This window comes from Tetrao urogallus (assembly GCF_951394365.1).
Source record: "Tetrao urogallus genome assembly, chromosome: 1".
Classification (NCBI taxonomy): Eukaryota; Metazoa; Chordata; class Aves; order Galliformes; family Phasianidae; genus Tetrao; species Tetrao urogallus.
Window position 1 is genome coordinate 181,195,443 of NC_136813.1, and position 25,109 is coordinate 181,220,551.

The following is a 25,109-nucleotide window of genomic DNA, read 5'->3' on the forward strand; positions in this document are numbered from 1 at the left end:
AGATATAGGTCTTTCAGTCCTCAAGGAATTCCTCATGATTTAAATATTTCTTTTAAAAACACTATTTGGTAAGCACAGCAGTAGATTTCTTTTTGCATAAACTTGTTCTCCATTCACTTCATCTAGTAAGTTTATTAAGAAATAATTCATAGTGTAACACTGACCTTATCATAAAGGATCTACTTTTAGGCTGCATAGATTTGGGGGGTTTTGCTGTTTCTTTCTTTTGAGGTTTGCAGCTGAGTTGTGAAAGAAAGCAGACTATACAAAGTTCAATGCTGCCATCTAGTGCTGTACTGCAAATCGTCTACTAATTTGAATTTAAAATTAATTCTTGAAGAGGACAGAAGCTCATGTCCTCAGAACTATTCACATGTAGGTGTATGCGGCTGTGTGAGATGAGTAGCTATTTGGTGTTCCCAGACTCTTTTGGCTGAGTTGCCACCATCTACCCTAGGAGATGAAATATTTAATATAACTATATCAAAATAAGGTGTTTGAAAAAAGACCTACATTCTATCTTTAATCAATAAAATGAAAATGGTTTATTGAAAGAAGACAGGATCACACCTCAGATAATTTTTTACTATTTCCAGCCAAGGCCAGGATGGAGGACAGGGAAGAAACTACAAGGCAGGGTCACACCACTGCTGGTCTCACCCGCCCCACAGGGGGCTTACCTACCCTTGTAGGTTTATAAATACAGCATCTAGTGTAGGACCCAAGCCTCTGTCTAGAGCTCTATGCACTATGTGGCTGTAGTCAGGAGCATTCACAGAGGAAGAAGTCAGGTTAGTTCATTGCCAAAACAGTGAAACTCAGGCTTGGTGTAAAACCTGGAAGATTTGGGTGATTGTGGCTTGATCCAGTTCTCAGCCTCAGATTTGTGCCAGAACCCAGCTAGGAGGACCTCCTTATCTATTACACATTTCAGGAAGCCACTTCTCTGTCTATTAGTATGCCAGTCAAATCCATTTAGCTTTGGTGCAGCTCAGTGGGAGCTCTCATCTTTGCCTTTGGGGGACCTTTCTGCTGTCAGGAATCATCCCTCGGTTATACTGATATCAAATGAATCTTCCAGGAGCAGTCTAGCCACAAGACTGACAGTTCTCTTCAGTCACAATAAGGGCTGGCTTGCCTAGAAATATTACCCTTCTGTTTTCTGTTCTTTCCCAAAGGTCTCAAGCGACTCGATTCCGCTGGCACCAGCCTGCTCCTTTTGATAAGCAGCAGACATGGGCAATTGACAATGTCTACATTGGAGATGGTTGTATAGACATGTGCAGTGGCCATGGGAAGTGCACACAAGACAACTGTGTGTAAGTGTACTTTTTTCCCTGTCCTACACAGCACTGCAGCATTTCACTCCTCTGTAATTATAACAAAATCACAGAAAAGGTTAAAAATTGTGTCAAACAATTTTTAAGTGGTCTTAGTTAAAACTGAGCAGGGCATTGCAACCACTTGGGAACAGAAATTTCAGGAGTCTGGGTAAGTGCTGTGGTTAGTTCTGGCAGATCTCTGCCTGTAAGCACACCACGAGCAATGCTGCTGGTCCTTTCCTCACACACTGCCTCTGCTATTGGCTGCACTGTACACTGAAGCTTGACTCCCCTCTAACAAAGGAGGGAGGAGGACCTGCTTGAAGCTACACACCCTGCTGGGGAGATACAGTTCCAAAGCTCCCCAGAAGTAATCCCTGATTCCCAAGGGGGTTGTCCCTTTGCCCTCATCCTGCTGCTGGATGCTCATCCTTGCTGGAGCTCCAGGGCTGGTAATGGAACACGTGCTAAGTGGAAGAATATATGCCAGCTCTTTACAAGGCCGATTTTTGCCTTAGAACTAGTGTTGGCTTGGTGGCCTGATGAATTGGCTTCATAAGTGAGTTTGCCTATGGCAGCAGACTGGTTTGATCCTCAAACTATCAGCCTAAAGGCTGATACGTAAAGCCTTGCAAAAGTACCAAACAACAACCAGACCTCTCCAGATTTTTTTGTTTGGCAACAGAGAAATATCTTCCAGATGGATGTATTGCTTTTCCAGTCACAAATGGTAACAGAAATGGGAGAATGGGAGAATTTTACTGTGACTATGTGTACTAGAAATATATTCCACTGCAGAATAGGTATATTATTGTTTGGCCTCTATCCCAGCAGTACTGAAGTACCAAGGCATGATCTACACATAGTAGCAAAGCACATTTCTGTGCTTTTATCCAGATTTCAAGACATTACAAGGTTTTTTGAAGAGGAAAAAAAAATGAGGACTGTATAAGGGAGCAATAGGAAATTATCTATCCATTAGGATTTTACAGAAATTCATGTAAATTTAACATTAGTTGGACATTCCTATGCTTAGCACATCCTTTTAGTTTTGTCTATCAAAGTAAAATCTATTTCACTGGTAACATTGTGTTGGAGTACTTTCCATTATAAAACAGAGTGGGAAAAACATCTACATAATTCTATCCTTCCTAAAATCATTTTTGTTCATACTAACGACTTCAAAAAGTGGCAGATGTCTGAAACCCCTATATGCAAGTTGTGAGCTAGTGAATGATGCAGACAGTCTGTGTGGAATAACATTGCACCTTGATGTGGGATAACACAACGTGGATCAGACCTCTGTGCATCACCTTTGCCAGCTGAATTTTGCGTTTGTTTTCCTCCACAGCTGTGATGAGCACTGGGGAGGGCTGTACTGCGATGAGCCAGAGACTCCCCTTCCAACACAACTGAAAGATAACTTCAATCGCTCGCCATCCAACCAGAACTGGCTGACAGTGAATGGAGGCAAGCTGAGCACAGTCTGCGGAGCAGTGGCCTCCGGGATGGCTCTTCACTTTAGCGGGGTTGGTATTCAGCACAGACTTGCTGCTTTAGATCTAAAAAGTTAAATAAAGAGCAGTGTGTTATAAAATATTAACACAGTAAACATAAAACATATTAAAAAAATTATACCCTCTTGCCAGCGGAAGTGCAAAGTCAGATAGATTCTACAGACCAGTGCCAGCCAGACAAATCAGATAGCATGATCTGGGCATTTTCCAGTTTTTCTGCAGCCAGGAATATGAGTAATGGCGTGGAGGCCTCCTGAAAGAAGCTGTGATAGGGCCTGATACAACAAAGCAAAAAGTTTGTAGACTTTCAGACCCACCCACTGATAATGGCCTCCCTGTAGCACTTACATTTTCCACAGAGACTGCAGTTAAGTGCTGCTTCTAATCAGCCCACAGAGGTAAATGAATAGCAAGATATTTATGTGCATCTACCATGCACTTATTCCATGAAAATACATCCATGTATCGACTCATCCTTCAGATATTTCATTTTTTTTTAATTTATTTTCAGTGTGAACTTGGAGTATAATTACTTGTGCTTTAGCTGCATACATAGCTGCATAACCTGGACTGCTGCTGAATTGCAGTTTGCTTTAGATAGCCTCAGGGCTATAAAAATGACTAGATGAAACTTTAGAAACATAAAACTTGTGCTCTTTCATGCCCATTTTATAACTAGGTACTAACTAATGCTCCAAGAAATTAAGTTTTTTGGAGTAAACTAATGGAATTATTGCATTTCCAATTCCTTCCAGTAGGACTAAGTAGGCACCACTAATTAACAGTAAGTAAAGTGTGTGAAATATACAAGGCATTATTGGAAAGCACATATATTAAAATTGCTGTGCTGTTTGATGATTTGCATCAACTGAACCATCAGACACAATCAGCAGCTCATCAACTCTGTGGACAACCTCACGTTCTACATTGGAGATGTGGATTTTTGTAACTCTTGTATTCAGCACGGAGGTGAATACCATTTATGAGGTTTAATATTTTAAAGCTGTAAGTGCAGGGAGCAACATGGGTGGGTATTTTTAAGATGGAACATACCTGAAACTGTTCTCAGAGAAAGTCGTTTACTGTTCTGTTGTAGCTTTACTGTTGTTATAATTTGTAGAAGTTGTACCATTCTGGAAGATGTTACAATATGTAATTTTACTAACAGCAACTGCATAATCTAACACTTTTTCTAAGTTTTACCAGGTAGCACCAGCCAACATAACTTTCCATTGTTTTCAAGGGCTGTAGCCGTATGCTAGTTACAGTGGATCTGAATCTCACCAGTGCAGAATTCATCCAGTTTTATTTCATGTATGGATGTCTGATAACTCCTAACAATCGTAACCAAGGAGTGCTGCTGGAGTATTCTGTGAATGGTGGAATTACCTGGAGCCTCCTGATGGAAATTTTCTATGACCAATTCAGCAAGCCTGGGTTTGTAAATGCTTTCTTCTATCCTACACTAGGTCAGATGGTCTTGAATGTTTTGTAACAACTTATTTCTTTTATTACTGCTTTGGTTTGGATATCAAATCTTCAAGACACAGACAGAGTCTGTCCAGTGCTGCAGAAATTTCTGAACGGCTTTAAAGCATGTGCTAGAGCATCAGCATTAGTTCAGGTGCAAAGCCATAAGTGTAGGAAGATAGCTGCAATGATCCTGTTCTGCAAGTTACTTTCACTTACAATCATGCTCCTTGCTGACTGGCTATTTGAACTTGTTAGAAAATGGTGTATGGAGGAGAAACTGAATTTCTACAGATACCCATTAAGATGTCTACACTGCACTCAAACACTCCTTCAGACATTTGTGAGTTTCAAAGCATGCACAGATATAGGTGAACCCTTTCTTCGTTTATTAGTTTAAAAGACGGGGCTGGGAAGGACATATGGCTTGACGTTTAATTTGAATACACAAACAAATCATTAGCATTTTAATTGGACAAGTGATTTAAGTGTGCCATTGACTACTATTGTAATGGAAATAAGAAAATTTCTCTGAATGGCTTCAGGCTGAAAATAGTAATTATTATTCAGCACTTCCCTTAGCATTTCCCTGGGATCTTATGTTGATAGACCATTGCATTTTGTTCCTTAAAGCAAATTTGAACAACTCGTGCCATAGACCAGCTGCTGACCCTCTTCACCTTACTGTGAGCCTCTGTGCAAGGGATGACATTGGGTTTTATGAGGGTTCTTTATTTTGGCAGTCTCTCATGGGAGAAGATACGCTGGATTACCTAACCTTCTCAATTTTCCCAGTTTCCACATGCTCTAAGAGACAACAGGGGTGGACCCAGTCAAAGTACCCAATACAGAGCATTGAGAAGTGGCCTTCTCCTGTGGGTTTCCTACAACTAATTTCCACACTGTATTTCAGTTTTGTGAACATCCTCCTCCCCTACGATGCTAAAACTATTGGGACGCGCTTCCGCTGGTGGCAGCCTAAACATGATGGTCTGGACCAGAACGACTGGGCTATCGACAACGTGTTGATCTCTGGCTCAGCTGACCAGAGAACTGTGATGCTGGACACCTTCAGCAGCGCTCCTCTGCCGCAGCACGAGCGCTCCCCTGCCGATGCAGGGCCCACCGGGAGGATCGCCTTCGACATGTTCATGGAAGATAAAACCACAGGTAAATGTTTTACACGGATCTGAATTAAAGAGCAAGCAGTCAGGACAGAGATTTCTAGTTCTTGCTGCACCTCTGAATCTTTGTCCCCTATGACAGATGTCACAGACAATCCTATCGCTATGAGCATCTTTGCTTCTTTTTATTTTTTTTTTAGCTTTGTTGTTATTATTGTTCACAAAATGCAAAACAAAAATATGTAATGTAACTTTTCCTTTTTCTAATGAGTGAATTTACTTAGATGATGAATTTGTCTTCAAAGAGAGAGAAAGAAAAAAAGGATGGAAAGAAACCAGGTTATTCTAGGTAGCTTTTTTAACCTGTTTGTTTCCTATTTGCTAACTGGCTTAAATAACCTTTAGGAAGGTTAGGTTACATTTTCCAGATACATTTCCTGGAAGAGGAAGTACTTCAGAAAGCTTAGCAACTAACAGTGCTGAGTGGTCTTTATGCAGGCATGTTGTCAACAAACATTAGAAAGTTCTTCAGTAACATGCAGTGCAACAGAAGTTCATGTTTTCAGTAATCTCAGACCTGTACATCATGAACATTAAAAAATAATGCCATGATGCTTATGTAAGAGAGTTGTAAGAGCAACAAATGTAATAAATGTGTACAACTGGGAGAGACATTGACATTCTCAGGAATACTAAATAATTTGCATGTAGGCTAAAAAATAACATATCATTACTGTTCAACTCTACTTCCTGATTGGTTTCTTAACCCATGTTGTCACTTACTGATGTTCTCGGTTATTTTCAAGTGAATGAACACTGGTTATTCCATGATGATTGCTCAATTGAGAGGTTTTGTGATTCTCCTGATGGTGTTATGATCTGTGGGAGCCATGATGGCAGAGAGGTTTATGCAGTTACCCATGACCTGACTCCAACAGAAGGCTGGATTATGCAGTTCAAGGTAAAATCACAGTTTTCTACATAAATATTCTAAAAATCATTTTCCTCCAAATCTAGGTAGATTTTTCAAGAACTGAGAGGATGTCTATACCTATTCATGAGCCATTCCCTGCAGGGGAAAGTGTTAATTAGCTGTTTTCATTTGTCTCACCTGCTACTTGTTGGCCAGCTTTAATACTGCAAACCTTTCTCGTAGGTGGCACATTGTTCTCTTCCAGCACAGAAGTTGTATGGACATCATGTAATAAGATTATTAAACATGTATAAGGTGCCTGTTTTATTTTAGCTGCTTGGTGAAGTGAAAACAGCTCAAAAATGGCCACACCTCTCCTGTGTGGGCATGCATTCACATCAAAACTGCAACTAAACCACCCTTCATACATCCCTTTACCTACAGAGAGAAAATAATCCAGCAATACATGAAAGTTGTAAGATCCTTTTGCACAACTGTCTTAAAAAGAAGGTCTACTGGCCATAACTGACCTGGGTGGCCTTCTCTGAAATACTCAAATCTTAGACTTTATTGGAGAGGAGAATATCAATTATGAGGTACGGGGCTATGGGGCAGAAGTGACAAAACCTGGATATCCATAAAGATGAACTAGCTAGAAAAAAAAAAAAAACAACAAAAACTCTGAATTTGATGACTGTTCTCAATCTTGTGAATATTGGGATGAGATCTGCAGGTGACAATAGCTTACAAGAACTGTTACTGCCATAATTTCAAGCAAAATTCTGCGGCCTTTTTTCAAGTTCAAATATTTTATAAACTCTACTCACTACCACAGTTAATTCTAATTTACTTATGCTCTCTTCTTTATTAGATTTCTGTTGGATGTAAAACCTCAGAAAAACTTGCACAAAATCAGGTCCACGTGCAATACTCCACTGACTTTGGTGTTAGCTGGAGTTATTTGGTACCTCAGTGTTTACCTGCTGATCCAAAATGTTCTGGGAGTGTTTCACAGCCATCTGTCTTCTTTCCTACAAAAGGGTGGAAAAGAGTAACTTACTCACTACCTGAAAACCTCATGGGCAAGTAAGTATGAGTTAGCAACTCGTTTTATCTGAGGTTCTTGGATTTTCACCTCCTGAAAAACACAACAGGGGACACATGTACCTATTCATTTTCTTCCTAGGAAAGTACAGAATAGAAACATTTACTGCCTAGTTTTGTTTCTTGTCAAGATTGATCATGACTCTTGTTCTGAACAAATGGAACAGTCGTCCTTGCTTTTCTGAAACCTACTTCAGTGTAGCATGTTCTGCTGTGTTCAATCAGCTGCATTCAATTAGAGAGTAAATTTATGGCCCTACTGAGTGGAAGTGTTCCCCTATTGTCTGCAGTAGTCCACACATATACAAACTATTTGGGTTGATTTTTTCTGCAAAAATTAAAATCTCTTGTATCTTTGAGTAATCTGCAAAGAAAGTATAACCAAAAATGAAATTTGGGGAGCCGAAATACTTTTCCTGCTTCCATCATGTCTAGATATCATAGTACACTTGAGAAGGAGAAAACACGGGTATGTCATTTCAACAGAGACTGCCAGATATTACTTTTGGAAGCTTGGAGAATAGTACAGTCATAAGTCATAAGCACTTCAACTACCTGTGTTTGTTTGAGCAAAGTTCTTTCACAAATGTCTGCTTTTCTTTGTTTCTGTACATACAGTCCTGTGAGGTTTCGGTTCTACCAGAAATACTCAGATATGCAGTGGGCCATTGATAATTTCTATCTGGGCCCCGGTTGTCTGGAAAATTGCAGAGGACATGGAGACTGCCTGAAAGAGCAATGCATCTGTGATCCTGGATATTCGGGTCCGAACTGCTATCTGACCCAAACACTGAAGGTAATTTTACTGTGTATTTTAAAGAGTGAATTTAGATATGTGTTTGACTGAGAGAAGGAGGTTGCTCACAGTGGAAATTGAACTCTGATTCCTGTCAGCATGAAGATAATCAAGTCCATTTCCATCTCTTTTATCACTTTTTTAAATGAAACTGTTACTGCAGTATCCAAGAACTGTTTTGTTCGTTTTTACATAACACTGCTTAATAAAGCTCATTCGTTGTTAATCCTTAGATTATCATTAGATAAAAATCACAATTGCCCATGATTATTATTGATCAAGTCCTGTAGAAGGATCGTCTTTATCACGAAAGAGCTTACTGAAGCAAAAAATACAAGAGTCTTGACGTTTCATTGCAGTACAACTTTTGCTGGGGAGAAAATGTAGAACAGCAATATCTACACATATACTGGCTACAGACTGGAGTGGTGCTGTATAGTTTTAAATGACCACAGTTATGAAATAGACCTATTCCTTTCTACATGCAAATTCCGATGTGCTGGATTGGCTCCCCAGTATGTTAAAATCTAGCCCTGAAATATTTGCATGTTAGTCAATTCAGTTCACTTCTGCTCATTCACTTGGGAGAAAAAAAAATCTTCACAATCTTCATGAACCTTTCAAATATGTTTTGAATCTCAGTTCCAGCTCTGTTCGTCAGAAAGGCTTAAGATCATAACTACTTTTCCTTTATGTTAAATATCTTTGTTACAGACTTTCCTAAAAGAACGCTTTGACAATGAAGAAATTAAGCCAGATTTATGGATGTCCTTGGAAGGAGGAAATACTTGTACTGAGTGTGGGATTCTAGCAGAAGACACAACTCTGTATTTTGGAGGTCAAACTGTGAGGCAGGCTGTCACACAAGATCTGGACCTGAGGGGTGCAAAGTATGTCATATTATGTCATGGGGAACTCTCTTAAACTCTCTTAAACACTCACAGAGCAGCAGGCAATACCATTTGTAGCTCAGGGAATTCTTCAGCAGCTACAAGCTGCTCTTGGCTAATCAGTCCTCAGCATGTACCATTGCAGGAGGTTAGTCCTTCCCATAAGGAGGACTTTGTGTTTGTCTGTTGAATTCCATGAGTTCCAATGGGAATTATAAAACAATGTTTTTTGAAACCCTTTTTCTACTTCTACATTGATGTTACATGCGTAAAAGTTTTTGTATTTTAAACTTTTTCAGCATATCTGTCAACAGAAAGCAAATTTCTAGATCTGTGAAGTATGCTACTAGATGTAAGTCTTTACATTTACTCTTAGATTTCTACAGTACTGGGGAAGAATTGGGAGTGAAAACAACATGACAACATGCCACAGACCAACTTGCAGAAAGGAGGGAGTGCTGCTGGACTATTCCATTGATGGAGGCAAGTACATCTAAGTTTCATCTAAACTACAGCCTGGTTCGGTGTTCAAACACTGTAAATATCTGAGAAGTTATCAGAAGAATACAAATCAGTAAGAGTGTTATTCATTGAAAAGGTAATTTTCTTGTCTAAAATTTCCATCTATTGCTTGGAAGAAGTTTTCCATAATCCTCCTGCTTGATTTTATTAATTAATGGCTTCCAGCTAATTGATGCTTTTATACAATTACAAGATTATTCTTGTAATGAATAACAGTCACCAGCTACCCTTAAAAGTTAACATTTGTTTATTAGAAGACCGTAACTGTTATTCCTGATTTCCTATTATAGCCCTCCAGTCTTTTAGAAGATTCTATCTTACACTTGTTTTCATTACTAAATCTTCATCTTTTCATTCTAGGAATAACTTGGACTTTGCTTCACGAGATGGATTACCAAAAATACATCTCAGTCAGGCATGACTACATCCTTCTCCCTGAACATGCTCTGACCAACACAACCCGCTTGCGGTGGTGGCAGCCTTTCACCATCAGCAACGGGATTGTGGTTTCAGGCCCTGATCGGGCGCAGTGGGCTCTGGATAACATTCTGATTGGTGGAGCAGAGATCAACCCCAGTCAGCTGGTGGATACGTTTGATGATGGTAAGAAAGGCTGTGACGGCTATTCTGTTGTCTGCTGTGATTTTATTTGAGAAAAGCCCTGTGAACTTGCAAACATCCTTTTTCTCCTTTTTGAGCTAAGTGAATTTTTCGCGTTGTAGACAACGACTGTTTATATCCTGATGTGTAAATACATATATGCACATGAATTCAGGGGTGTTTGTGTAAATGTATGGATACACCTGTAAGAAAGGGGTTTTTTTCAGTCCACCTCAATTCATGTAAATTTTTGAACAGGGAAATTTTATTTGATCATATTTTTTGAAATGCTATTATTTTAAAATTCAAATTAGCTGTCTGGAGCTGATGTTTTTACTGTTTCTCCTAGTAGCTTACTTACTGCATGTCACAACAGTGAGCAGAGATTTAGTGTTTATATCTAGTGATTCTGTGGATTCATTACTAAGCCTTGATATTTACCAAGACAACGCAGTAATTGCATTTAACTCATGTTAACAGAAGGCACCTCTCATGAAGAAAACTGGAGTTTTTACCCTAACGCAGTCAGGACTGCAGGGTTCTGTGGAAATCCTTCATTCCATCTCTACTGGCCAAATAAGAAAAAGGACAAAACACACAATATCCTGTCCTCCAGGGAGCTCATTATACAACCAGGATACATGATGCAGTTTAAAGTAAGAAATGTTCTCTCTCTACAGTGTAAAGTATGCAATGAAAAACCATCTAATTTCTCTCCAGAAATTCTCCTTCTTCCAGCTATGAAGCACATCTGGATGCATAAAGTATGACTTTAATTATTAGACTTTAAGAGGAATGTTGAAGTGTAGGTAGAGTACATGAAAAGTTGCATGAATGCTAAATGACAGATAATTCTGATTGCCTGTATCCTTTGGGGGTTACTGGGAGGGACTGGCAGTCTAATCCCTTTCTTCCCACATCACTGGATCATCAATACAGTGAGAGTTATTTTCTAAGATGAGAATATAAGACATGCAGAATATACCATTCCCTCCAGCTGGTGAATAAAGAAAAAAGGCAACACAGAATTGGACTGGAAACAAGCTGGTTTACTAAAAATGCAGAAGTGCTCAGAGTAGAAGAACACCTCTGCTTATTTGTGTGATGGACAGTGTTCTAAATAATCAGAGTAACATTTCTGGGTATTTTACTTTGTTAAGGTAGAATTCTGAATACAGACAGTGGCAATAAGAAAATACTTATGTAGTTGTTGCCCAGAAATGTTCTAGGTCCTTCCCCAGTCACCATCTCTTAAATGAGCCGAGAAATAACATGAATGCCAAGTCATAAAAATAGTTATCTATTTTCTTGTTATGTTTTTTTCTTGCCTTTCTTTTTTTTTTTACAAGACAGCTCCAGGATTTCCTATTTTCAATCAATATTTTCTCAACACTGTTGCCTATTTTATATTGACTAATGTACTCCATGAAAGCATTGCTGTGACACTTATACACAGTATGCTGTCTTTAAAGAAATTATATAAAAGTGGAGTCTGACATGCTAGATTCTACTGCATGCCAAGACCCCTCTGAGCTGCTGCTTATTTTAGTCAGCATATCATCTTTTTCCTCTATTTTGAGGGCAAAATTAAGATAACCCATCAGCATTGAATTTTTCGCATTACTGAGTAAAGTGTTTTTTTCTCCAGATTCTCTCCTCCTTTCTCTTCCCCAGACAGAGCAAGGATTTTATTTCTAAACTAAGAATGCAGCTCTAATGCATGGCTGCCCTTTGGTTTTGAAATACTTAAAATTTAGCTTTGTGTTACCTCTTCAGTACTACATAAGGGATGCTGTAATCTTTCTATTCTAACGTGGCACAAATATGGTTACTTGTTTGTACATGCAGGGTAATTCTGTTCTGAATTGGACTGACTTGATTACTCGTCAATGATTTGATGATTTAAAAATTTCATGGATGATTAATACAAAGTTAGGTATTTCACTTTCTCAAAAGCTGAGGCGCGCCCACCTCTCTGTGTGTCAGAAACAATGTTTGTTTAGATAGCTAATTTGAAATTTGGGATATCAGTGTTAGGATTCTGTTTGAAAATAACAATGTGGTACAGTTGAGCAGTACCTGAAGTACTGTGTCTTTTGTTATCCATCCGCTTTCAATGGTTTTTTTCCAAGGTTTACGTTTGCAATCTCTTTTATGCAACCTGTAAAAAATAAAAAATAGAGCAGCAGTTCATCATGTGCCACATTAAGTGTCTGCCTGACTTGTTACAGCTGCCAATTTTATTTGTGCTATAGATCGTGGTTGGCTGTGAGGCATCATCTTGTGGGGACCTCCACTCTGTGATGCTGGAGTATACTAAGGATGCAAGGTAAGTGAGAGCAGAATATATGGACTTAAAAAATAGTGTGCAATTAAAAACTTCAAGGGCTTTTATTTATTAACGCATTTGTTTTGATGTTCATCTTGTAACAGGATCTGAACAAATTCTGTTTGCAAGCACTGGGATTTCTTTACATAACTCCCATAAATTCTCTTTATAATTTATCCCAGATGCTGACTGAGCTTGCAGTTACAGTCATGTACATGTTACTGTTAAAAATGTGTTCACAGAAAACCACATTCATGGGATACTGTTGTTTTAGTCTTGTACAGGAGTTTATATTTAGGACCAAACTGTAAACAGGTGGAGGTTATTTAATTCTGATTTGGTCTTTAACTGACAAACAGTAACATTATTTCTGTAATAACACTGTGCTGTAGCATAATCGTGCATTATAATTTGTAAAATTGATGGCACATTCTGTACTTAAATGCTTGTAAGTAAATACAGAGCATGGAAAGTCTTCCATGGCTGCACCAGGCTTTCATCCTCTCAGCTCTTGTCTGTGGCTACAAAGTGTACGAAAGCTATTGTTGACAATCCTTTGGATTTGTTTAGTGAGACTGGTGGTGTTGTGACCTTTAGAGATTCCCTGTTATCCTTTCATTATTCTGTCCATAGTTCTAAAAACATAATTTTTTTGTTTCTTATAGGACAGATTCATGGCAGCTCGTACAGACACACTGTCTTCCTTCCTCATCTAATAGCATTGGCTGCTCCCCATTTCAATTCCATGAAGCTACCATCTATAACTCTGTCAACAGCTCCATGTGGAAAAGAATAACTATCCAGCTGCCTGATCATGTCTCTTCCAGGTAGGCTACCAAAAGGTCGGCTCATTGTGGGCCTATAAAATGTCAGCTGTCTCGCTGGCACTGTTAGCTTTGGAACAACTGGTGGATTTAAAGTGCTCTTTATTGCTGGATTTAGGTCTGATGTAAAACTAATGTTTTTAAGAAAGCTTATTTAAATAGAAGTGGCTACTGCCAATGATACGGTTGCGACCCATTCAGGCTGGCTCTTTCTCTCATGCTTTTTTTTTTTTTTTTCATTTCATCTTCTGCTGGCAAATTTGAAGTTCTCTGTATAAATGTGTTTAACTTTTAGATATCATAATATCATATTTGGGTTTTGATATTTGCAGTGCAACTCAGTTCAGGTGGATTCAGAAAGGAGAAGAACTAGAGAAACAAAGCTGGGCGATTGACCACGTGTACATTGGGGAAGCATGCCCTAAGCTCTGCAGTGGTCGAGGATATTGCACAACTGGAGCTATTTGCATTTGTGATGAAGGATATCAAGGTTTCTTTTCTTCATTTTCTTTCTTATACAACTGCTGCAGTCTAATATAGCCCAAAGTTAAACAAAAAGATAGAGTGATATATCCTGTCTTAATTCATCATGGGAGTGCTTGAGTAACAGACTTTAAATTCATAATTTTACAGGGCTGCAGGTAACAGCTCTTCCCTGCATTTATTCTTCCTGGATTGAATCAGTAGTCTCTGCTGTCTGGCACTGTATTTAAAGCCCATTCAATCTTCATTGAAGCCAGGAGGTGGCTACCTGCTTACCCAGATATGACTTTCAGCCTTCTACTCCTTCCAAGGGTGCAGTCACTCCCAGGGGAAGTGTACATGGGATCCAGAAATTGATGGCACCTGTGGGAGATTCAGCTCTGCACACAATCACAAAAGGGTGTTCTGCTCTGAAGCCTCAATCAGATAAGCACGTGTCTAATGGCACCTGAGTGTCCTCATTACATCATAACTGCTTTACGGGAGTGGAGCCAAAGTGTTTAGAGCCTTCCAGGGCAGTCTCATAACTTTACGAGGTCAGATTCCTTCCCGGTTTTAGAGACATTTCCCCTCAAGCATCAATTTGAGGTTTCTTATGTTGGCACCAATGAAAAATGGGGGAAGCTCTATTGCAATCCTTGAAGTTGTACTGCTGTAAGAAATAACAGATTGGCAGCTTCAGTTTCATAAAAATGAATGCTGTGCAGCAATGTGCACACTGTTAATGGATTTGCTGAAACATATTCAGCCTGTAGTCACCCTGTGTATTGAGCCACTAACTTGAATGTAACTACAATGGATTGTAATTGAATTTTCTCAATTATTTTCATAATACTTTTGGATACTTTGTGTTTTATAACTTTGCTGTTTCATTTTTAGGTGATGACTGCTCTGTTTTTAGCCATGATCTACCCAGTTATATTAAAGATAATTTTGAATCTGAAAGAGTCACTGAAATAAACTGGGAAACCATTCAGGGGGGAGTGATAGGGAATGGATGTGGACAGCTGGCACCCTATGCCCATGGAGATTCACTCTATTTTAATGGATGTCAAGTACGACAAGCTGTGACTAAGCCTCTGGATCTCACCCGAGCAAGGTAATACTTTGAGCAGAAAATGTTCCTTCAGCAGCTCATGAGAAAGGAAATTCTTTCTATGCATGTGGAGCCATGTGAGGCAGTATTGAAGAGGATAAACTAACTTGGCTTTACCATGCAGTTAGATGTGGTTGGCAGATAAACAGAATGCTTTGTGACTTTGATTTGGGAGATAGAATGAGGAGGAAGCGATGTCAAATGAAAAGGTCAGCTGTTTTCATCATGTCCAACAGAGAGCTGCCTTGTAAGCCAGAACTGACGATGAAGCCATTGGCAAAGACTGGATACCAGACTGCCTGGACCAGTGCCTGATCTGATAAAACAAACACCACGTTTGCATGTGCCTCCAATGGCAGTCATGAGTGAAGATGCTATCAGTAATTACGGACTCATTTTCCTGTTTCAGTTGTCAAATAAAATTACATTCACCTGGAAATGAAAATGAGTATCTTTTTCTTCTGTTAAATCTCTTTAGCCACAGAAAAACAAACCAGCCTGTGCTGACCCTTAACAGAGTGACAGCTTTCTGGACTGGTTTTGTCTTTAACTGTCTAAAGAATTATTAGAAGCAGAGTGAATCAGCAAATGGGCCAGATATAAATCAGACTCCTTGTTTCTTATTTAAATGCCTAGGTAGAACATTTGAAATCCTTTCAGTACTTTGTTCAACTTTTATTTGCCCTTTTTAGCATTTCATACATTCACTTGCCTGTTCTATTTGTATACCTCAGTTGACTGCAGGTACATTGTAAAATTGGATCTATTGTCTTCAAATATATGGAAATATGCTGTACACAGCAAATTATTACTTTGAAAGAGGAGCTGTGCTTTAGATGTGAGAAAACTTATTTTACATATTAAAAGAAATGATTCTTGAGAATCCTGAAATTTTTAATAACTGCAGTATACCTGGAAGTACAATTGTTCTTGTCTGGATACTTTTTTGCATATTGACAATACCTTTTCTCTCTGTTTTACAGCAAAATCATGTTCGTTTTGCAAATTGGAAGCATTTCACAAACAGACAGCTGCAATACCAATCTAAGTGATCCTAACACTGTAGACAAGGCAGTGCTTCTCCAATACAGTGTAAATAATGGAATTACATGGCAAGTAATTGCACAGCATCAGCCAAAGGACTTTATACAAGCCCAAAGAGTGTCTTATAATGTTCCCCTGTGAGTACCCAGTCACATTTCATTACGTCTAAATGCACAAGATACATTTATGGTAGGAAAGACTCTATTTTTGCATCACTGCAAGAAAAATAAGGTTGATGAGAGGGTAAGCAAAGAAGGAAGTTTAAGCAGAAGGCTGATTAAGAAAGAACAGGAGAGTGCTTATTAGATACTTGGGAAAAAGCATAATATGCTTTTAAAGGATAAGAAGAAAGCATGCTTAATTCTTCCTTTTGAGTGTGCAATTGTTCACCATTGAATATTTTGTGCCTACAGGCTGTAGGCATGTACATGTACAAATAATGCTTTGTCTTTGCTCTCAGCACCTCTCGGGGGGAGACAGAGAAGTGTAAGCCTTTGTAGTCTGGAGCTCTCACAGGCTCTTGTGTTTGTGACGACAGGGAGGCACGAATGAAAGGAGTCTTACTGCGCTGGTGGCAGCCCCGTCACAACGGAACAGGTCATGATCAGTGGGCTTTGGACCACGTAGAAGTCGTCCTGTGAGTATCAGCTTCACCCCATCCCACCCCATCTCAGAAATACCTGCAGCATGGCACAAGTGTTAAGCTCAGTAAGAATCACTTTGGTCCAGGGAGACCTTTGAGAATCAGTCTTTGCTAATGCTTTGCCCTGACTGCAACCAGCAGCAGCTAAGATGGCAATGAAATATGTGGCACAGCAGGGGTAGGTGTTGTGCCTCATGGAAAAACACAGGAGGGAAAGCGGGGCTTTATCACCACCAAGTGTTTGTGTGTTCCTGTAGTGTAGCAATGACTGTGAGATATATTGTGCTGGAGCATAAAAAAAAGGATATTTCTGTTCAATAGTGTGCCATGCAAGGCTGATTTATATCCTTTCAAAGATACAAGAGTCTGCTGTATTGCTCTTTGCACAGAGTAATGTTGTTGTGCCTCTGAAAAATTTGCATTAGCAACTAATGCCTTATTCATTTCCTTTTTTAGTAAGAAGGATACTGTTCAGAAACAGGGTTCACTATATCAGGTTCCTATGGTCCGAGCTATATTCATCCCCTTGTCAAGATTTTACCAAGTAAAGTGTCTTCACCCTCCTGGTTCTCCCACTATTAAGATGGGTTCCGCTCGCAGCTAACCCATTTTCCTGTGTTACGTCACGAAGAGATGACCTGCTTTTTCTCTAACAATTTAGTTCCAGTAGAAGTGAAATGCTAGTGGCTTCACTGGCGGGAACTCATCGCTGACAGTGGTTGGCAGAGAGAGGCGTGCCTGCTCCATAGATAGGTTCAAACGTTCCTTTTATTGAATAATTTACAAACCAACAATGAGACATCAGGCTTGAATAGCATCCAGAATGTGTAATTATAAGGTTTTTGTCTTTAAATCTGAATTAACAGAGAAACTGCAAGTAACGTTTTGTAATAGTAGAAAAGTGGATTATCTGATTGCTAGTTCGCCCTGTACTTCTTTCCACCAAGCAGCACCAGCTTGCATGGCACTCATATCAACCCCAAGCCAAACTGGTCCCAACACTGAGTAACTGCACATGCTCTGCTGCTTTTACACCCTGCTGGGCGCTGCTTCCATAACATTAAGCTTAAAGCTTGAAGGAACAAAGGGGTGGATGTGATTCCTGCCTTAGTTAATCAGTGGCTGTAGGATGCTGCACCATTTAAGACAGGAAAAATCATAAACCCGCAGGAGGTTCACAGTGTTCAAGAAACCGTAGATAAGAGCACTGCTGGTTATGAAATATTTCAATTTCTTTCTGCTTTGCAATTAAAATAAAATAAAAAGAGAATAATCGTGGGGAAAAAATAGAGACTAATATTACCCATTAACCTGGGAAGCACAAGTAGGAGTGTGATAGATTTATAATAAGGAATTTTAGGCTAAATTCTGAAGAACTTTGATGATGAAATTGCCAGGTTATAAACAAAACAGACAAACTGAGTTGTGACAATTCAGTCATAAGATTTGTTTTATGATAGAATGGAATTCTGTCTGTTAGCTCTAGCTCTATTTGATCTTGTACACACCAGGGCTACCAGCTGTGTTAAGACATGTCCTGAATCACAATGACAGGACTTAGCTTTAATTCTTAATATTGCTTCACTTTCCAATGATCAGTGTGGGCCTTAATCTCTGGATTTTCAATGGTTGTAAGAAATAGAAAAAAGTGGACAAGGAAGAAGAATCATCTTAGAAAAACTCATCAGAGGCAGCTTGAGCTTCCAAGCATCAGATGCTTTGCCACTGCCAGTCTCTCTGCCTCTCCCCATTGGTAGTATGAGGGCCTGAAGGTACCTAAAATACAAAATAAGATGCTGTGAGTGCTGTGAGTAGAACCAAATGTCAGCGGTTTTCTGTTTTCTGGACACATCAGTCTTCCTTGCCTGCTCTCTTGTGCTTTTCCCCATTCAATTTAAACTGGAAAGGAATTGGGGAGAAAAAAAAAAACAAAAAAAACATAACACCAAAAAAAAACCCCACCAAAAAACAACAACAAAGGTTTAGAAATGAAGGTGCTGGAAATGTCACCCCAGGCACAGAAACTCCACCAGCCCTGGGGCAAACATGCTGACTCACTGAGTCAGCTCTCCATCTAGAGAGGAGGCAGTGTGTTCTCCTCTTCACCTACAGCAGAGAGGCATGGCCTGGACTAAAATCATTTAGCAGGGTGATGTCATAATGTAATTTTCTATTGATTTTATAGGGAGTCAGTAAGTTTCTGCCTGGCTTATCTTTCTAAAGACTGAGATACTTTAAGAAACTTCTGTAGTTCTCAAACTGGAAATTACCTCTGCTGGCCTTGTGACCTTGACTCAGAAGGGCAGAAAAAACACCCCTGGCTCTGGGAGGTGTTGGTGCTCTATTTCCTACACAGCCTGTTCTCTGTCCCCTCATAACCTTGCCACACCTCCACCCACCTGAGGGACTCCAGCTGATGTACACGCACGTACACCCCTCTGGCCACCATCTAGATTATCCTCTTTGGCCCCGTGTGAGGTCTGCTCACAGATGGTGTGGGTTTCATGCTTGTTTGTGCTCTATGAACCCATGTCACCACAGCAGACACCTGTGTGGCATTATAGCAAGAAGCTGACCTGTAACTGGAGGTGTGGTTTTGGCCACAGGGAAGTCTCTTGTTTTCCATACAACTCATCTTGTCAGCCCAGAGAGTAGTGGAAGAATCACAAACATTCTCCCGTATTCCCTGTACCTCTTTGGCTTGGCTGTCTGCAGACCCAGCAGTGTGCAGAGCTCTGCCAGCTTTCCCTCAGCCCGAGGGCAAGTTAGCTGTGCTCACCTTGGGCAGACTATGGGCTGGAGTAGGAAGGCAAGTAAGGAAAGCACTTGCTGCAGGTAGAGCGGGTCAGTAGGCTTGTAGTTCTACCCAGGCTTTTCATGATTTTATTCCCCAGTTGATGTGAGGAATATCTGTGCTCCTCCTTACAGTCCTCCCCAGAGACTGTCCACCCAGGGACAACTATGTGATACCTTTTTACATGCCTCACCTCTTAGCTATGCAGAGATTTGAAATTAATTCTGTCATGAGCCCCGCTGCCACGCTGTAGCACAGATGCAGCCCACGGGTGATACACAGCCAGTGTCACAGCACTGTTCAGTCTAATTGATTTCTGAATCAAGGAACATCCTCCTCTTACCAGCAAACACATTTTCAGAAAGCAATCTATTTGCTTCCTTTTTTTGCTGGGGGGAAAAATAGCCTGCAGATGATTTGTCCATGCAAAATAGATAGCGATGATAAGAAATGGATGAGTGCTTTTGTACGTTCCTTAGAATCACCCCACTTTTTAACTAATTGTTTGAATCGCTCATTGAAAAGCAGTATTTTTAATGCTGTACTGCAGCTGCAAATAGTGCTCACATTGAGCACCTCTTTCCAACACAGTACCTGCTTTGAATATGGGGTACATTAAATTGATCTTGCCAACTAACCATTGGCCAACTTATTTTAATGACGGTTGATATGTATCATGTGATGGAAGAAGATATTAGTTAGCAAGAGGTCCCTTTAGAGCTAGTGCTGATAATTCCTTTTTAGTGCCACATTTTTTCTCTGCAGCTGTAAAGAAAGCTTTGGGCACAACCTTCACGTGACTCCATGACTGTGGCTCTTCTTAGGATAAAAAAAATGTATTTTACTCCAGACTTCAGAGTGGTTTTTTTGTGTCCCTGCATTTCTGCCCTAAGAACAGCCCATTTCCAACTCTGCATTTCATCTGCACCTTGTTCCTCTCTCAAAGGAGAGCTCACAGCCTGTCTGCTGCACAGATACCACTCCCTTCTTTGCATGTGCACTTGAACTGCCATTTCTTTGTATATAGGGAAGGCCTTTATTGACTTCTTCAAATCTGAATTCTGATAAAAGATATTGAGAATAAAAGAACAATGATAAACTGAATACTAATGGTCTGGTGTTGCTTTCTTTGTACCCCAAAACTCATGATGTAATCCATGGGAATTGGAGCTGTGCAATGAATGCAAGTAATATTACACACCCTACTTTATTATGGTTAATTGTTGGGAAACAGAACGAATCCCTCCATGGCCATCACTCCATGCTCTTCATTGTCAAGATATTCTCACACTTTTGGCACAAATGATTTAGTGAGGAACTCAGTTGTATTTGGTGCAAAGGATGCTTATCCTTATTTTGCAACATTAAAATACAAATTATATATCCCAGCTCTAGCAAAGAGTGTTTATGTGGAAAAGCATTTTCATCTACTTTATTTTTTAATAAAAAGCAATTATTTGAAAAATGCATTGAAATTAAAGTACAAACATAGTCATAACAGAGAACAGAAATACTAAAACATTAGGTAATTATCTGAATATTCACAACATTTATGCCAAATTTAATCTGATGCAGTCTGTGCTTTTATGACATTTTTATTATGTTTCTAAAAAGTGCATGCTGAATTTTATAGAAAATAAAAATGTAAGCATTGATTTGAAATATCAGGAAATAATTTGTTCAATTTTTATTTTCAAAAGAGATGAAAAATCCTATATTGCCTCTAAACCTCATCAGGGTTTTATGACTAATCACAGTGCTGCATGCATTGAAAGGCATTTTCTAACTTGTGTTGTATTTCATTGTTTGCTGTCATTGGTTTTACACTAGAATAAGGTAAGTACTTTCCCTGAATCGATATGCAATATAACTTGCTGCTACAGCTACAGTACTTTGACAAAGTTTTGTGGGTGATGGGTCCATGGAAAATCCTTTGTGTTCTCTGGGATGTGCCGCAGCTCTCTAGGGCCCTGATCCTGCAGCTCTGCCCCAGGGAGTATCAGGGGTAGCTAACGTTAGCCAAAGGTTTTCAGCATCTCACCGCTGGACAATGGCAGTTTTACTGGAGCTGCAGCACAATAAGCTGTACAAATGGAGGGCCCCCATCCTATCGCATGGGCAACCTCTCAGCTCCAAGGGGGAATTCCCACTTTTTTCTCTAATTAATGACTACAGAGCAGAAGCCTTGGCCAGGTGTCATACGTCAGTGAATCTGTCTGGTGCCTGGGCACCCATGTCTCTCGGACACACAGTAAGATGGCGCCTGGTAGTTCTTGTTACTTGTAGCTATGCTGCTGCGTGCTGCCACAGTTAGATACTAGTAGCCAACACCATGACTGAGCTGTGGGTTCAAGTCTTGATCTCACTAGAGCCAATAATCACATCGCTTTTCTTTTGACTCTCCTAATGAATAATCTGTAATTCTGCCACAAAATTCAACAGAACCGTAGCCCTGAGACGATGCCTTTACAGTTTTCCTTTCAGATTTGGCTTTGTTATCCAAATATTTTTGCTTCTGTTTGGTTCCTACCGTGCCCTGTCAATCAAAAAGAAAAACATGAAAAATGAGAAAAACGTGAAAAAATAAGTGACATTAGATAAATTAATTTTTAACTGTATTTTTGTATTTTTTAACTGAATTTGGCTATGTCCTATTTTCACAAATTTTAAATTGCAGGCTTTAGTTCAGACAATGCTCTAGAAAATATCCAGTAGACAGAATGATCTGCTAAAGAGCCAGTGGCTTCTCCTCATAAACTGTGCTACAAGTCTCTTGTAATCCACTGCTTTTTCTTCTACCAGTAAAATTAATTCAGAGAATATATATAGAAATTAATATAGAGAGAAATTAATATAGACTTATTTTGTGAATATCAGCCTACACCTACAATACGATACTGTACTGTATTGTATAGGATACACCAATTTATCTCTAACAAGAGTGAAAACCATGCTGATTTCTATAGCAGACATGAAGTTTTTATGTATGTAGCATCCAGTCCAGCAGTTGAGAAGCCTACCTCAGCCTTTGGAAAGAACAAGTTTGAACCACGCCAGTACAAGCAAAAAACCCAAAGCATTTAGTTCTTGGGAGTTTAGATTTTTCTTGTTTCTCACACATTGCAATGCTGTGGTGTTCCATGCAAGATGAGGAATGTATATTTTCTTTGTTTGTAACATCTTGATCATCTCATACAATAACTAAATCAGACTGAATATACATTAAAAAACAATCACTTTTAAAATGTAGGTAACCCTTTATTCCTTTTCTCATGTATTTCTTTTCCTTTTCTTTTTTGTCATTTTTGTGTTTGTTCATAGTTTTAAATGTCCTCATCACAACATGCGTGTCAGTTACAAAATGGTTAGGCTCTGCAAGTGAAATATAGGCCAGGCATACCTAGAAGTGTCCAAAATGGTGAAAACCTCTGTTAAGCTGCAGCTGAATGAGAGCAGTGAAAGGCAGCAGGGTATCACGTGGGGCCAGGACCAAGGACAGCAACTCCTTGTGCCGGGCTGCTCGAGGGGTTTTGCGACCACGCTGAGGATCTCACGGCCGCGCTCAGCCCTGAATTTAACTAGTTCCAAAAGGGGAAAATGTTTCAGCCAGACACGTCGCCAGGCTCCGTTCTGTGCCACGTGCCCGCAGCAAGGCCAGCTGGGGTTGGTGCGGGCCACTGAGCGCACTGAGGGTGATGCTGCACAGAGTATGATTAGAATAAACGCTGGCCTTTGATGCTTCTTTGCACTTAAGCTACCAAGTAGCGTTAAAAGCATACAAACTGACCACTGTCACTCTCTCACACATAACTTACAAATTAGCACAGAACTTTTCAACTGAAAAATTCATGTGAAATTCAAGGACAAGTCAAACTCAAATGCTCTAGAGCACTAACTTAAACAAGAGTGCAAAAAGTTGTGTTGGATGCATCCACTGTCATCCGGAGCTGGGCTTGTTTCATTCTTGTATGTACATTCCAGGGGAAAAAAAAAAAAAGAAAAAAAAAAAAAGAAAAAAAAAAGTTTCATTTTTTCATAAAATTGGATGAAGAAATTTTCAAACTAGCTGGGAGGCAGCTTGCAATTTATGGGCGGCTTACATTCTACATTTTGGCACAACTGCTTTTATTTAATTTTATCATTGAGATTCTAGATTAGCTGTTGAAAAGGGTATAATTTTGTTACACATGTTTTTGTAGATGACATTGTCATGGTACAAAGCATAAGGTATCTTTGCCTTTGGAGGATCATACTTATTTTGCAAAGCATGCAATTATTTCTTTTTCCTAAGGGCCATATTCACTAAAAATAAGCTCATGCACTTGAATGTGTAACCAGTTACAGCATGTGTATTTACTCTTTACGGACTGGGAAAACTCACAGATGACAACCTACCTGAAGGTAGGATCCAGCCCTTTGGCATTAGTTAGGTTTCAGGCTGAGCAGTCTTGTGCGCTGCTGCCCTCTCATGGCTCTTTCTTCCCTCAGTAGAAGCAGAAACCTAAACAAGATGAGATGATTCTTCTCCACACAGGTGTGAACACGTGTCTCTCCTTCAGTCAGGATGCAGTCTCCTGCCTGGTTTCTTCCCATGTAATGATGCAGACTTCCCAGATCTTTTTTCAATTTGAGACGAGGAGTACAGGGGAGGGAAATATAAAATCTGCATAAAAGCATTATACTTCATTTTCTCTGTGGTAAAGGTGGAAGATAACAAAGTAAAGCTTTTCCTCTGTTCTCAAGATACAGCAACCAATGTTCTGAGACAGAAGGTGACTGGAGTATAAGACTGCAATAGAGAAACACGCTGTATTGAGAGGGTATGAAGTGCACGTAGCTTTAGTGAATATGGCCCCAGACAGCTCAAGCTTTAATTAGCTGAAAGCTCTTAACCTTTCCACAAGATAATGAACAGTAAATAAAAAGCAAAGTGGGACAGATTCTCGATTGCCTTGTACCTTGTTGTACCTTGTTGTACCAAGGGTGTGCTTTACACTACTTTACACGCTTCAAAAATTATGCAAGAAACAAGAAGAATCTGTCCCACTAGCTCATTGCTCCAGAAGCAATTTAAGTACCAATAACAAACTGACATTCTTCTCTTCCTCCCCTCGCCCTTTGATTTTAACAGCACTCGCAAACAAAATTACATGATGAATTTTTCACGGCAACATGGGCTCAGGCATTTCTACAACAGAAGACGAAGGTCACTTAGACGATATCCATGAAGAAATGAGAAATTTATTTTTTCCTCCCAACATGTGATGTGTTGCTTTCCATTCTTTGAACCTAGCACTGCATCTGGTTTCAGGACTTTTCTGCAACTGGCTTGATGAATAACTGAAAGCCTTTCTCAAGACGGAGTGTACACCACTTTTTCGCACTGTGAACTAATGAGAAGTGACTTATTTTCTCATAGGTAAATGTTTTAATGTTGACGTGTCTGTGAAAATTGTGATCTGTTGTAATATCAGTTACAGTGGCAGTATTGGAAGTAAGCAACTAATTCTGTTTAACAGGAAAAAAAGTTTAAGCACAAAGACTTTTCAGATTTTATGTTTAAGAACGTACATACTAAGTACAGAATTTAACATTTTTTGTCACATAGGTATTTAAGTGCACTGTATTTCAGCTCTGT

At 39.6% G+C, this 25,109-nt stretch overlaps 1 protein-coding gene across 1 annotated transcript in view; it reads left to right on the plus strand.

The window, feature by feature from the left end:
• The window catches only part of RELN (reelin), a gene marked incomplete at both ends in the record, with an annotated part of 268,207 nt that extends 243,508 nt beyond the window's left edge, over window positions 1–24,699 (plus strand). Inside the window, 18 exons of the mRNA XM_079534561.1 lie at window positions 1,179–1,319; window positions 2,674–2,851; window positions 4,083–4,276; window positions 5,223–5,479; window positions 6,240–6,394; window positions 7,218–7,432; window positions 8,069–8,246; window positions 8,961–9,136; window positions 9,513–9,619; window positions 10,019–10,261; window positions 10,739–10,914; window positions 12,514–12,587; window positions 13,253–13,414; window positions 13,744–13,901; window positions 14,774–14,993; window positions 15,974–16,171; window positions 16,573–16,671; window positions 24,603–24,699. Of these exons, the coding sequence (XP_079390687.1) occupies window positions 1,179–1,319; window positions 2,674–2,851; window positions 4,083–4,276; window positions 5,223–5,479; window positions 6,240–6,394; window positions 7,218–7,432; window positions 8,069–8,246; window positions 8,961–9,136; window positions 9,513–9,619; window positions 10,019–10,261; window positions 10,739–10,914; window positions 12,514–12,587; window positions 13,253–13,414; window positions 13,744–13,901; window positions 14,774–14,993; window positions 15,974–16,171; window positions 16,573–16,671; window positions 24,603–24,699 (3,028 nt within the window). The remainder of the gene's footprint in view (window positions 1–1,178; window positions 1,320–2,673; window positions 2,852–4,082; window positions 4,277–5,222; window positions 5,480–6,239; window positions 6,395–7,217; window positions 7,433–8,068; window positions 8,247–8,960; window positions 9,137–9,512; window positions 9,620–10,018; window positions 10,262–10,738; window positions 10,915–12,513; window positions 12,588–13,252; window positions 13,415–13,743; window positions 13,902–14,773; window positions 14,994–15,973; window positions 16,172–16,572; window positions 16,672–24,602) is intronic.
• Between the last annotated feature and the right edge of the window lie 410 nt (window positions 24,700–25,109).